The sequence below is a fragment of the Scheffersomyces spartinae genome (genome assembly GCF_019049425.1).
Source record: "Scheffersomyces spartinae strain ARV_011 chromosome Unknown scaffold_1, whole genome shotgun sequence".
Lineage (NCBI taxonomy): Eukaryota > Fungi > Ascomycota > Pichiomycetes > Serinales > Debaryomycetaceae > Lizanozyma > Lizanozyma spartinae.
In genome coordinates this window covers 379,278-392,173 of record NW_025065048.1, presented here as the reverse complement: position 1 = coordinate 392,173, position 12,896 = coordinate 379,278, and the positions used below count along the sequence as shown (strand labels likewise).

At 36.8% G+C, this 12,896-nt stretch overlaps 6 protein-coding genes across 6 annotated transcripts; 3 read left to right on the top strand and 3 right to left on the bottom strand.

Annotated features, from left to right (window-relative positions):
• Positions 1-243: 243 nt before the first annotated feature.
• PAP1 (polynucleotide adenylyltransferase) lies at positions 244-1,911 on the bottom strand (the record flags this gene model as incomplete). The annotated part of the gene is made up of 1 exon (XM_043191019.1): positions 244-1,911. The coding sequence occupies one exon, from the start codon at positions 1,909-1,911 to the stop codon at positions 244-246; it is 1,668 nt and encodes a 555-aa protein (XP_043051696.1).
• Positions 1,912-2,176: 265 nt separating this feature from the next.
• On the bottom strand, positions 2,177-3,250 carry KQ657_000162 (uncharacterized protein; the record flags this gene model as incomplete). Its single annotated transcript, XM_043191018.1, has 1 exon — positions 2,177-3,250. The coding sequence occupies one exon, from the start codon at positions 3,248-3,250 to the stop codon at positions 2,177-2,179; it is 1,074 nt and encodes a 357-aa protein (XP_043051695.1).
• A 334-nt stretch (positions 3,251-3,584) lies between these two features.
• RCY1 (Rcy1p) lies at positions 3,585-7,219 on the top strand (the record flags this gene model as incomplete). Its single annotated transcript, XM_043191017.1, has 4 exons — positions 3,585-3,694; positions 3,742-3,770; positions 3,904-3,909; positions 4,857-7,219. The coding sequence occupies 4 exons, from the start codon at positions 3,585-3,587 to the stop codon at positions 7,217-7,219; spliced, it is 2,508 nt and encodes an 835-aa protein (XP_043051694.1).
• Positions 7,220-7,516: 297 nt separating this feature from the next.
• On the top strand, positions 7,517-9,337 carry KQ657_000160 (uncharacterized protein; the record flags this gene model as incomplete). The annotated part of the gene is made up of 1 exon (XM_043191016.1): positions 7,517-9,337. One exon carries the CDS (start codon positions 7,517-7,519, stop codon positions 9,335-9,337), a length of 1,821 nt encoding a protein of 606 aa, XP_043051693.1.
• Positions 9,338-9,402: 65 nt separating this feature from the next.
• Positions 9,403-9,909, bottom strand: MRPL36 (mitochondrial 54S ribosomal protein bL31m; the record flags this gene model as incomplete). Its single annotated transcript, XM_043191015.1, has 1 exon — positions 9,403-9,909. One exon carries the CDS (start codon positions 9,907-9,909, stop codon positions 9,403-9,405), a length of 507 nt encoding a protein of 168 aa, XP_043051692.1.
• A 303-nt stretch (positions 9,910-10,212) lies between these two features.
• On the top strand, positions 10,213-11,844 carry CCT7 (chaperonin-containing T-complex subunit; the record flags this gene model as incomplete). The annotated part of the gene is made up of 1 exon (XM_043191014.1): positions 10,213-11,844. The coding sequence occupies one exon, from the start codon at positions 10,213-10,215 to the stop codon at positions 11,842-11,844; it is 1,632 nt and encodes a 543-aa protein (XP_043051691.1).
• Positions 11,845-12,896: the final 1,052 nt, after the last annotated feature.

The window sequence follows — 12,896 nt, the reverse complement described above, 5'->3', positions numbered from 1 at the left end:
GGAAGTGTGACAAACATCGAAATACTTGGTCGACGTACGCAGCGATTTATAATTCACAAATCGAAGACAGATCATGCAAGGAACCATTTGTTGCTTGGTTGCTAAGGTCAATAGGAGTTAATGCTAGGAAAGATATAAGGATACAACGCAATGCGCGAGTTGAAGACGTCTTCATTAATGAACGTAATTGAGTTTTAAATGGTAGACATGCTAGGTTTCGCTACATTACACACTCTAAAAAAATCAACTTCCATTATTAGCAGCAATTGGAGTAGTCGCCGTACTTCGTGGTCTTTTTTGAGTACTGATCTTAGCTTCGCCTTTTCGTTTTTTGCTCGATTTTACTGGCCTTTGTTCCCCTTCAACATACACATCATTAGGTAAGTCATAAAGCTTGACATTTTTTATATTTATAAAATGCATTTCCTTATCATAAGTTGCCCATCCTTTGCATAAATTGTAAAATTCCGAACAAGGATATTGAATATCAAGCTTCTTCGCCCCATCATGCTGGTTTGTTTTCGTGAGATTAATTTCAAGACCAATAAATAACTTTGTCAAATGAAGATTTTTCTCTTCTCCTTCAGTATTTGATATATGAGGCTTTAAAAACTCCTCCCCTTGTAAGCTTCCGTACGCATTTATAATATCTCCGAGATTGCTGTCCTTGAGAGAATATACGTCACTAAAGTCTTTGACATAGGGATGGGCATACGAAATCCCCTCTGTCATTTCTAACTTTTGTACCAAAATTCGAAGTCGACTTTCTACCATCCCATTCCATTTTAAGTGGTCTTCTGCGGACCCCAAAGTTGCTGCTACAACGCATAAATAAAACTTGTAACGGTGAAAAAAGTCATGACGTTGAAAAAGATCCGACCAATTCTTTTTGCCCAAGGCTATGTGAGTTACCACTTCTGAAGCTCTCTCTAATTCAGATAAAATAACCTTTTGAGTGGACATTGTAATGTTGTGCGTGGCACACATGGAAGGGTAGGCGGGGGTGATCACAGGCATTCTGTGCTGGCGATCTAATGGATACAATCTAGGATTCCAAACTCTGACTTGCAATGGCCCATCCTCTATGGGTTTTAAAAGTACTGGTTGTGGCCATTTCCACTTGGTGTAAATATGAAAAAACTTTTCCACAATAGTTGCGCCTACAGCATTAGGGTATAATTGGCAAATTCTAGCTACCAACATAGCCCATGCCACACCACCTGGGAAACCAAAAACGTTTCCATATACCGCTCTCTGTTGAGCCCACATCTTGATACATCGAAGAGCATGCTTGAAAGCCGTTGTCTTAGGAACTAGTTGCAAGATTTCATCAGTCACCCGTGTACCATTGAGAGATCTCAAATCCTTTTCATCAAGATTCTTCAATAAATTTTTGTCTTCAAGTGAAAGATTCAAGGGAACCTGTGCGGCGTTTACTCTCGCACATATCAAATCAATCGAAATACCATCAAAAACCATCTTGATAATTGGGACAAACGCATCTGGAACTGTCTGTATTTCTTCTAATTCTGGGCGTTGGCGCAATAACTTCTCAAATACATCAAAGAAATCTTCTCTTGTCACAAATTTCGGAACAACTACTAAAGTGTCAATATCTGATCCAGGACCATAGACACCTAATCTGTACGAGCCAAACGTGAAAATCTTTCCGCCTGAATCATGCGCCATACTATCGTTCATATTCTTTCTTCTCGCTATGGTGTAGACAAACTCCCTAGTCATTCTTTGAAACAATGAAAGTACTTCCACCCTCTTCTTGGTAGCTTGTTCGCTCTCAAAAGAATTGCGGTTACGTAATTCCGCAATCAACAGGTCATTGAGCTTATTCTCCCTTGGAGTTGGATTGGCCAAAGAGACAGGGTCTGTCACGCCATATGTTTTTGTAGTCATGTCGCTATCCCCAACGGTTTTGGCGAATGAATGTTAGCATGTTTCTTTAGGTTAAAATCTTTGTGAGCGCGCTTCAAAAGAAACTTGGATTATCTGTTGTACACTACCAGCCACTTCCAAGAATGTCTTGAAGAACATATTTACACACTTAGAGTTAGTATTCTACGGATTGGTTTGAATAAAGTACGGACTCAACGCACCAATTAGCTTTGAAATCTTAGCTTTATGTAAATAGATACAACAATATTGGGAACGTCCCAAATACCTATTGGCCTTTTGTAAGGCCTTTTTGTACCCTGTAGGGTATGCCATAATCTCTAGCTAATGTCTTCAATTCTCTAGTTGTATCTGCAAGCGATCCTAAACTTTCTTCTTTGGATATGCAAAGAACTAATTGTGCAACCTGAGTTGTCAAAAAAGGACTAAGTGGAAATGACTGGCCCTTAGATTCTACAGTCCTCTTGAACTCTTCAAAATATAATAACTTTTGCTTCCTTGAAAGACGTGGTGACTCCAAAAGCCCAGATGCAATGAACCGTAACAAACTACGAGGTAAAACTTTCGGCTTGTCACATCGTTTCGATTCCGAAAACGTTTTTATCGCCTCTAAAGGGTTTTCACGAGAAATTATCTTATAAGCATAATCCTCACAAAGTTGTGACTGGAATCTCAACCCCTTAGTGATCTTCTTAATTTCTTCTATTGATTTGGTACCTCCTTTCTTTCTATCAATAAACCTTAATGTGTCGTAAACTAAACAATTCAAAATATACTTTCGACCATGTTTAGCTTTACAAACAATGAATTGTTGACTTCTGATACAAGTTTGAAGCATGTTAAAGACATCAGCGACATCTTCAGGTTGGAGAAGGGAAATAGATTGAGCAATTGCTCTAATTCTATTATGAAATCTGGCCTTCTCTTGCCTTGTGGAGTACTTTAAAAGTGCCTGAAAATCGGAAAGCAGATTGTCTGATCCATTAGCTCTCGATAATATTTTGTCCTTTGAAAACGACTTTGCAAGAATAGTCTCAAATAGTGAGCTTAATATTTTGGGATCTTGACCATTTTCTCTGACCAAATAAGATCTAAAAAGTTCAACCAAAGTTTGGGTGTTGAAATTATAATTCTGTATTACTCTTTCGTAAAAGAGTTTGCGATTACCATCCTCAACGAGATGCACTCTCGGGAAAAGGGCTGCTGCAACCTTATTGGAAACAGGTGTTTTGTAGAATGATTTGAGAATTAAATCACAATCATTTAAAGTATGGGCATGTAGGTTCCGAGAAATACTAAATAATAAATTTGGGTCCCTCTTCTTTTGAATTCTTTTGATCATGCGACGAAATTGGCCCATATGTTTGTTATCCCATGCAAATCTAAAACTATCTAAAAGAATCTTCTCCTCTAAAATGTGACAAGAATCTAGAATTATGCGTGTGATTTGATCAATTTGGCCATTTTGTAATATGCGCTCAGCTAAGTGATTTAATATGTACTTATTCCAAGTTTTATCTTCTTTTTTCGATCTTTGATAGCTTAGGAACACGCCAAAGGAATTCTCTGAAGTCGCGGTTTGTAAGACATGAAAATAGTCATAGTCATTTAACTGAAGACCCTTTATGGATGGAATCAACTTTGCCAAATTGCATTTTGAGTATTCTGGGTTCACCATGTTTAAGGATGTTGTTTTATATGGAAGTGAAATTGAAAGAAGATCGTGGACAAGAAATGATAACCAGCCTGGAGACTTCTTGAAGATCTTACAGCAATTAAAAAGCAAGTTCCAAATCTGCTTCTCATCTTTAATTAGTTGGAATTGCCGTTTAGACTGAAGCAAACTCTCAAACATGGTAAAAGTTGGCCGATTTCGCTTATGAATTTCCAACTCCTCTATAGTATCAATTGCCTGTAATTCAAGGGAATAACTATAATTTCTATAAAGTTCTTCTTTAGGAATATTAGTCTTATAGTAAATATAGTCCTCAATAGATGCGAGTAAACCTGGCGATTGGATGAGTTCGAATCCACATAACATAAATGAACGCAAGCCTATATCGAAATCATTATTTGATCCCAATTCCCAAAGTATAATATTTAAGTAATCCTCTAAATCTGTGAGGGTGGAGCCATCAATGTCCTCTAGTATTAACTTCCAGCATTCCTTATACTGTTGATGATAAACTAGACGTTTTATATACAAGCTTTTAGGGGCTTCCTGAAGCAGTGTTGGTAACTTACTTCGAAGACTATAATACATATTAGGGTGAACGAGGATGGGATGGAAGGTTAAAAGTGTTAGGAATCGATTGTAATCATCTGTTTGTTTCTCTAGCTCTTTTTGAATCATTCGGTCTAAGTTTGGTAGTTTTTCCTCTGTTGAAGTCATATTTGCTTCTGCTTGGAGCAGATCATCTTCGAATACATTCTTCAATGCCAAAGTTTCTCGTCGTATAAATCGCCATATTTTCTCTTTGATGAAATGCTTTGTTCCAGGATTTTCTTCTATAGTTGGCGAGCTTTGTTTCTTCGATGATAAGTGAATGTAAGATTGCCTATATAGAAGTTGCACTTGATTAATATGTGGAAATTGTTTGGAACATAGTCGCAAGGATGTTCGTCGTATCATATTTGATGTTTCTGCATATGTAAGGTATGTGTAAATTACAATGTCTTAACCACAAGACTTTGTTGAATCTGCTATTGCGTGCTAGCTATATCCCCATGGATCTGCTCTGCTTTGAATCAATGCATTTTTCAAGCTATTAACATAAAACAAACCAAAATTTTTCGACCTTTAAGGAGTCGCACCAAGAGAAAAATAAACTTGGATAAGCACTTTCCAGTTACTTTCCAAGACTACCTACCGGATTAGGTGGCTATTACTAGAAAGCAATAATAGCATAGGAGGATGGCACAGGTGATATGGAATACAGATATAGAAGTGTACGATGATGACGTAATGCCATTATCTATAGCTAAGCATATAGCTAAATACTTAGCTATACCTGATCTAGTGCTGTTTCAGCAAATGCTGAAGAACGGATATAAAGCAGCCAGCAACCCAGCACTATGGGTAGGGAAATTGAAGACTATGGGAGTATGGGAAAGAGCAATGCCAGTGACCGACGATCAACTAGGTAAAATCAACTTTGAATGGATTAAAGATCCAATACGGTGTTTTGATCATATCATAAAAAATCCCAAAGTGGCTAAGTTCCAATGCATTAAAATATATTCCACATTAGCACCATTTTATAACGACTTGCTCACTAGTAAACCTTACGATCAATTGACTTTATTCAAGGTGTATCTGACTCCCGAAGAACAAGCACGAATACTTAAAAATTTAAAATTGCTAAATGATGTGGATTATTCTATAACTTTGCATGACCTTTGTCGAGATAAAATCAATGATTTATTTGAAGTATTTGAAAATGCTCTTCTTAGAGAGTTGGAGATAAACTATGATATCCAAGATTACGACAAGACCAAGAAGTTCGTAACTATTTTAGCTGAGTTGCATAATGATCAAACTCTCATTAATTTCTTTCTTCAAAAAACAATCTTTGATAATGAAGAGATGACTAAATTCTTTCTTGTATCTGATTTTGGACCTGAAAGGTTTTTTTATGACGAAGGTTATGACGAATCGTTAATCAACGAATTTATTTCTGATTTGGCAAAAATCTTCAATCAATTGAGTTATTTAATTGACTTGGTATTCCCCACTACAATTCCAATGATGTACAAAGTTTGCGAGGAATTGATCCAAAACCAACTCATGGATCTTATACTATCGCTAATAGAGCAATCCAAGAAGCAGAAAGCACATTTGATGTTCTTGCCCTTTTTTTATGAGAAAATGTCCACAGACTTTATACGTAAGCTTAAACCCAGTGAAAATGCTGGCGAATCTAATGGAAGAATGGTTAAAGAGTTGATTGATATGCAATTTGAGACATTTACGGCAGAGTACATGCGAGAAGAGACGTCTGATTTCAAGGTATTTGCAGAAGATCAAATTTTACAGTGGAATGGAGAAATATTGAAAAGAGAACAAGAGACAACCAAAAGCATTCTCAAACACGTCAAATCGGAAGCTAAGAATGATTTTCTAAGTAGTTTCCGAAAAGTTTTTACTATTAGTGGATCATCGATAAGTTCTAAGCACGATGGTGGGACAGGTGAAAAGAGTGCTGAAGAGGTTGTTAACTATTCAAAAATTGAAGCTAAAGCAAAGATTTTATCAGAGAATTTAAAATCCTTGACACAAATTATCAGTCCGGAGCTAGTACTTAAAGTAATAAACAACTCCAAACAATGTTTAGCACGCCTTTACAAGTTTAAAGATTATACAGTTATCTCCTTGAGAAAGGATATTTTCAGTTCCATGCAAGAGATTTTCATCATATTTATTGACATCATATCTTCCGAACATTTGAAGCCAGGCTTTGATAAAGCCATGGCATATTTAGAGTCTTATAATAGGGACGAGATCAGAGCAGCCGTATTAGGAGGCAAGGCATCTTACATTGAACCACTTATACATTTTTTTGAAATGATTAATATGGCAGATTTAATCATACAAATGATTGACATTTTTTACAAAGAGGAGCTTATTAACAAGCAAATCGTGAAGCATGAGAACTCCATTTTAAACCCTTCCTTACAGAGTAAGAAGAAAATGGAGGGTTTAGTTGATAAATACGTTGCTGATGGACTCAATGTGGGTATAGAATTACTTGCTAAGGAGATTGAAACACTGTTTGAAAGAAACCTTGAAGCTTCAGATTACGACCCCCCTAAAGGATCAACCAATATCAATATTGGAAATTCTCATGCTGCAAAGGAAGCCATCAAGATACTTGACGAAAATATGGATTTGCTTGTGGATAGTGCCGACCGTTTAATTGTTGAAGTATTCCAACAAGAAGTTGCAGAACGATTTTTTCAGATTATTGTGAAGGTATTAAAGCGAAGCACAATCTCTGTTGATGGTGCTATTGTTCTAATTTCAGATTTGAACTTATACTACGAGTTTTTCTATGAGCACATTAAAACTAACAAGAGAATGGTGATGCCATTTTATTTAGGATTGAAGAATGTGGGGAGCTTGTATTTGATTGGTGGTGAGGACTCAAAGGCCATTGGTAAACTCGTGTGCGACATGGCAAAGTTCAACGGTATATTCCGACAAGAAGAAATATATGAACTTGTGCAGAGACGAAAGGATTGGCCAGTAATCAAGAAACATGTAGAAAAAGTCATGTACGGATTTGGCTTAGGCGATTGTACCATAGTTTAATAGAGTTTACAATACGGCCATTTCGTAGTGAGTGCATATGGATCTTTCTTGAGGGTCCGAAAAAAAAAGATGGAGATTTAACTCATCATGAACCCCATTCACATTTACCATCGGGACTATTTACTAGATCTAACCTTGCATATGATAATACGACCAAGAATATAGATGCTTCAATTACGACTACGACTTTTTGCTAAGCGATATTACTCGAAAGTGGTGGGGTCAAACACCAAAGATTACCTAAGACCAACAACTCTTCATGAACAGTTTAGAGAGAACAAACATTTGAAGTATAGAATGCCTCAGTTAAGTATGGAACAACAAAAAAAGCATTTTCCAGACGAAGAAATCAATGATGATGTGAAACAAAGGTTGTCCGAAGTATATCCATTTTTTTCAAAGTATCGTAACTCAGATCGAGGAATATGGAAAGTTTTCAATTATTACGATGAAAACCTGAATATGGTTAGTTTTATAGATGATCTTATGAAATATCCGATATTGAATACAGAGATGATTTCTCATATTATATGGAATTATAAGGATTCTTCGCTGATGAGACAAATATTGTTGATGGACCTTTTTAAACTAGTCATACAAAAGAAATATGAACCCGCGTTACGATTCCTAACGATCTTTGGTGCGGCGAAGAGGACTTCGTTATCTGTTTCCACTATGGTTGGATTCATAGAGAGTCAACAAGATAAAATGCTAGATAGAGAGTTACAGTCACTTCTCTGTAATGCAATTGTTAGACAAGCATTGCAAAGTGGTGAAACAACACTAGCAGTGTCATTTATTTTCCAGATGGGTGAGTTGAACTTGAAAGTTTCTAAAACGATGGTAAACCTAGTTTGCCAGACATTGTGCATTCCGAATAAAACCCAAGAAGCGTATAATGCTTTTTTCCTTCTGAAACTTGTGTTAAAGTTCCCTTTGTTCAAGTATTTAAGATATCTGGAAGCCATGAAAGTTTTGGATTATCTTTCCAGTAAAACAAACTTGAATGCACATGCATATTTATTTTATAACAAGGTGATTCAGAGGTACACTAAGTTGAGAGAAGTTCATAGGATCGAATCGTATTTTGGAGGACTCTTCAACCTCATACTGCAGAACATTCAAGTTCTGAATATTAAAAGAGCAAATGGTATATGGCTTTCTTGGAAAGATTTATTGCTTGCTCAGGAAGATAGAACGATAGATTTTAACTGCATCATAAGGTTAATTGAAGCCAACGAAGACGATATAGAAAACCAGCGGAAAATAATAGAAAGCTTGCCCACCAAATTAATAGAATCAAACGAAGTCTTATTTGATTTCTTCATAAAGTACTACGGTACCCATTACACAGCATATGGTAAGGAGTTTGATGGGTATGTTCGAGATTTAAAACCACCATTGAGACGACTGACAATTTCACTGCTTTTTCTAGGGTTTTTATCCCAAAACAACGAAGTTGGATCTGAAAGGTTGTTGCAGTTGATTCTTAAATCGCCAAACGGTCTCAATAAGTTTGAGTTCGAAGCCATTATTAAAAAGTTACTTACGCAAGGAAGTATCGAACAATGTATAAAAATGTGCCACCGGACTGATATCCAAGTTTCTCTGCTTGGATACATCAGAATATTACACCATTTGATGTTATTTGAGTCAGATAGTTCTTTGACTGAGAAGCTCATACCGATTGTGATTTCCAAGTTCAATCTGATTCATCAAGGAGATAGTCTGTTACTGGCATTGACTGAGACGATATTTAATTACATTTCCGATAAGGTTAGTAATCGTGCTTCACGATCCTTGTTTATTAGACTTTTCAAGTCATCACAGGATAAACAAATGAGTAGAGTTTCTGGCGGATTTATTACGTTAGAAAAATATGGCTTGCCCAACGAGTTAGTACGGTTGTTAGATGTTGAGCACGATACAGTTCGCATTCTCCGGGTTATATTGGATTTTAGTATCGTGGAAGAAGATATGATTACATTAAGATGGGCAATTGATCAGATGAGATTCCAAAATGTGTCAACAAGGGACATAATTGCATATATTATGAAAACCAACGACAAGTTCGCTGCCAGAGTTTTTGAGGAGAGTTTGATTGCATCATGTAAATAGATTTACTATTAGTATGGGGTTTTAATTATATACAAGTACTATACAAGGAAAGAAAGAATATGACATTATTTCTTGGAGGCAGCCTTTCTGTTGAAAATTTGACCACCTTTTTGAACTTCCTTTGCGTTTTGGCCCAATAATTCCAAAAAGTCCTCACTTGCCTTGGGTTTATTGGAGACTGGTTCCCCTTCTTCAATTGGCGCAGAAGCATCGTTCGAAAATTCAGCATATTTTGCTTGAAACCGTGACCTTCTACCTGTTGCATTAGGATCCACAACATTCAAGTCCGATCTGAATGGGTTCCACAAGGGATGGTTTCTTTGGTCTGTAATCATTCTGATTTCATCTTTTGGAGCCTGCGATCTTCTTTTAACGACAGACCCATCACTGAGTTCGACTAAAGTTTCAAATTGATGGAAAATAGCAGGTCTAGCCTTACCTGGTGCAATCTTACGCATGATTCTTTTATTTGACAAATCAACTTCACCTGCCATTGCAACCTTTGCTTTACCTCTAATGAAAGTTTGGGCTAGACGCACACACCGTGTTCCTGAACGACCGCTGGCGTACATTTTTTTATGATATGCTATAATAATTGGATAATGATATGAAGGTACTACTAGTAACCGTGTGAAATAGTCCTTGGACAATTAGTACGAACACCTATTAAGAGCTTATACACTATATAGATTGATTAGAACATTCGAAAATTTTTCAGTCGTGCACAAACCATAAATCATTCAAACAAAAGTTAAAGGTACCACTAATGGATAAAAGTAACATAGTAATAAGAGTACCAAACCATTATTTGAGTTTGAATATATTCTGTCAGTCAGTGGCATTTTTATATATATCAGACATTGAGATCAGGCCCAATGTCATTTGGAACACAAACCCCCACGATTGTGGTGCTTAAGGAAGGTACCGATTCTTCTCAAGGTAAGGGCCAAATCATCAGCAATATAAATGCTTGTCTTGCTATACAAGACACAGTCAAACCAACATTGGGACCATTTGGATCCGATATATTAGTAGTCAACTCCCGAGGTGAAACTACCATTTCAAACGATGGTGCAACTATCATGAAGTTATTGGATATCGTGCATCCTGCTGCTAAGATGTTGGTTGATATTTCTCGTGCTCAAGATGCTGAAGTTGGTGATGGTACCACTACAGTTACTGTTCTTGCTGGTGAGTTTTTGAAAGAGTCTAAGGGGTTTATTGAAGATGGTATTTCATCACATTTGATTGTCAAGGGATTAAGAATGGCTTGTGATTTGGCTGTTTCTCGTATTAAGGAATTGGCTGTCAATATTCCAAAGGAAAATGCTACTGAATTTAGAGATTTACTTAGTAGATGTGCCACTACAGCTATGTCATCCAAATTAATCAGTAAAAACAGTGAATTTTTCACCAACATGGTTGTGGATGCAGTGATGTCGTTGGACGCCAATGATCTTGATGAAAACATGATCGGTATCAAGAAAGTCGCTGGTGGAGGAATGGAAGACTCTATGTTTGTCAACGGTGTTGCTTTTAAGAAAACATTCTCATATGCTGGGTTTGAACAACAACCTAAGAAGTTTGCCAATCCTAAGATTCTCTGTTTAAACGTCGAATTAGAATTGAAGGCAGAGAAGGATAATGCTGAGGTTCGTGTTGAAAAAGTTCAACAATATCAAGAGATCGTCGATGCTGAATGGCAAATTATATTTGACAAGTTAGATGCCATTGCTGCTTCTGGTGCCAACATCGTGTTGTCAAAATTGCCAATTGGTGACTTGGCTACCCAATATTTCGCTGATAGAGACATTTTCTGTGCCGGTAGAGTCAGTGCAGAAGATATGGAAAGAGTAATCAAGGCCGTTGGTGGTAGTATGCAAAGTACCTGTGGAAGTATTGATCCTGTTAAGGATTTAGGTACTTGTGATTCTTTTGAAGAAGTCCAAATTGGTGGTGAAAGATACAACTTATTCACAGGCTGTCCTGAAGCCAAAACATGTACGTTAATTTTAAGAGGTGGTGCCGAGCAAGTGATTGCTGAAGTTGAAAGATCATTGCACGATGCAATAATGATTGTTAAGCGTGCAGTTAACCATAATGAGGTGGTAGCTGGTGGTGGTGCAATTGAAATGGAATTATCCAAGTACTTACGAGACTACTCTAGAACCATTGCTGGTAAGCAACAAATGATCATTGGAGCCTTTGCTAAAGCTCTCGAAGTTATACCTCGGCAATTATGCGAAAATGCTGGTTTAGATGGTATTGATTTGTTGAACAAGCTTAGAAGTCTCCATGCTAAAGGTGAAACTTGGTTTGGTATTGATTTCCAAAGGGAGAATGTAGGTAACAATATGACCAATTTTATTTGGGAGCCTTCTTTGGTTAAGATCAATGCCATCCAATCAGCTGTTGAAGCTGCTATATTATTATTGTCAATTGATGAAACAATTCTGAATGATGATCTGAATGAGGCTGCTGGAGGCAGAGGACGAGGTGCTAATTAAACATGTCACGGCACCGACCCTCCAATAATAGCAAAATAGCGAAACAGCAAACTGAGATGTTTAAATTAATTTTGTAATAGGTAATTGGAAAGTCAATAAAATATAGTGTAAACATAGAAATGGCATGCAAGATATAGAAAGTGACGATTGTAATTCTAAGCAAAAGTGATTTTCAGTGGAATAGAACATGAGTCAGGTTTTAAAGCAGTAGAATTGAATTTGGAGCATATCTAAGTCTATGGTTGATATCATAGTAAGTGTGAAGTTCAGAGGAAGAAAGCGAAATAGACCTGAAATAGGGGGAGGAGGTGCGAGGATAGTGTTGAAACCTGAATGCAAAATGTTTACAAGCTTGTTACTTTGTACCTTGTATGCAACGTGGGACCTGAGTAGTAACTTAACACTTTTTCCGTTGATTACAATTGTTAGTAGTGATTTTATTGTATCATGAATGATATATCCGAAATAATAATCTGACGTGATGGCTGATCAGTGTTTGGAACACCCTAATTTCAACTTAATGTAGGGAAATAATACATGCGGAGGCCTTTCTTTGCTGGAAAACCTTAGAACCAGGAGAGTATTCTTCAATCAAGTATATGTGGCTACTCCAAAGCCCAATCTATAAGGAACTTGATTAGTAAAGACGTAGAAGGGGTGAAATTTTCTTAATATTCTCAAAGTCTTGCTATTTTTTGTTATAAGAGAATCGCAGTAAGGATACTCACATATAATAATAATCATCCTCTAACAGGAACAATAATCTGTTTCAGAAATGCAAGAGATATGAGCAAAAGACTATCTTAATAACATTAACTAACACTTTTTTTACGATATCTTAATCTCGAATCAAGATCGTATCATCCACTTATCAACGCAAATCTACTACATAATGTTTCCAACGAGGTTCCAAAACGAAAATATGTGGTAGCACGCACCTCCAATTTTACCACTTGGATCGGGAGATTTATATTTTGCACCCACACAGAAAAGATGTGGTGAAAGCCGTAATTTTCTTAAGAACGGCCTATTGTACTCGAAGCTCCACTCAA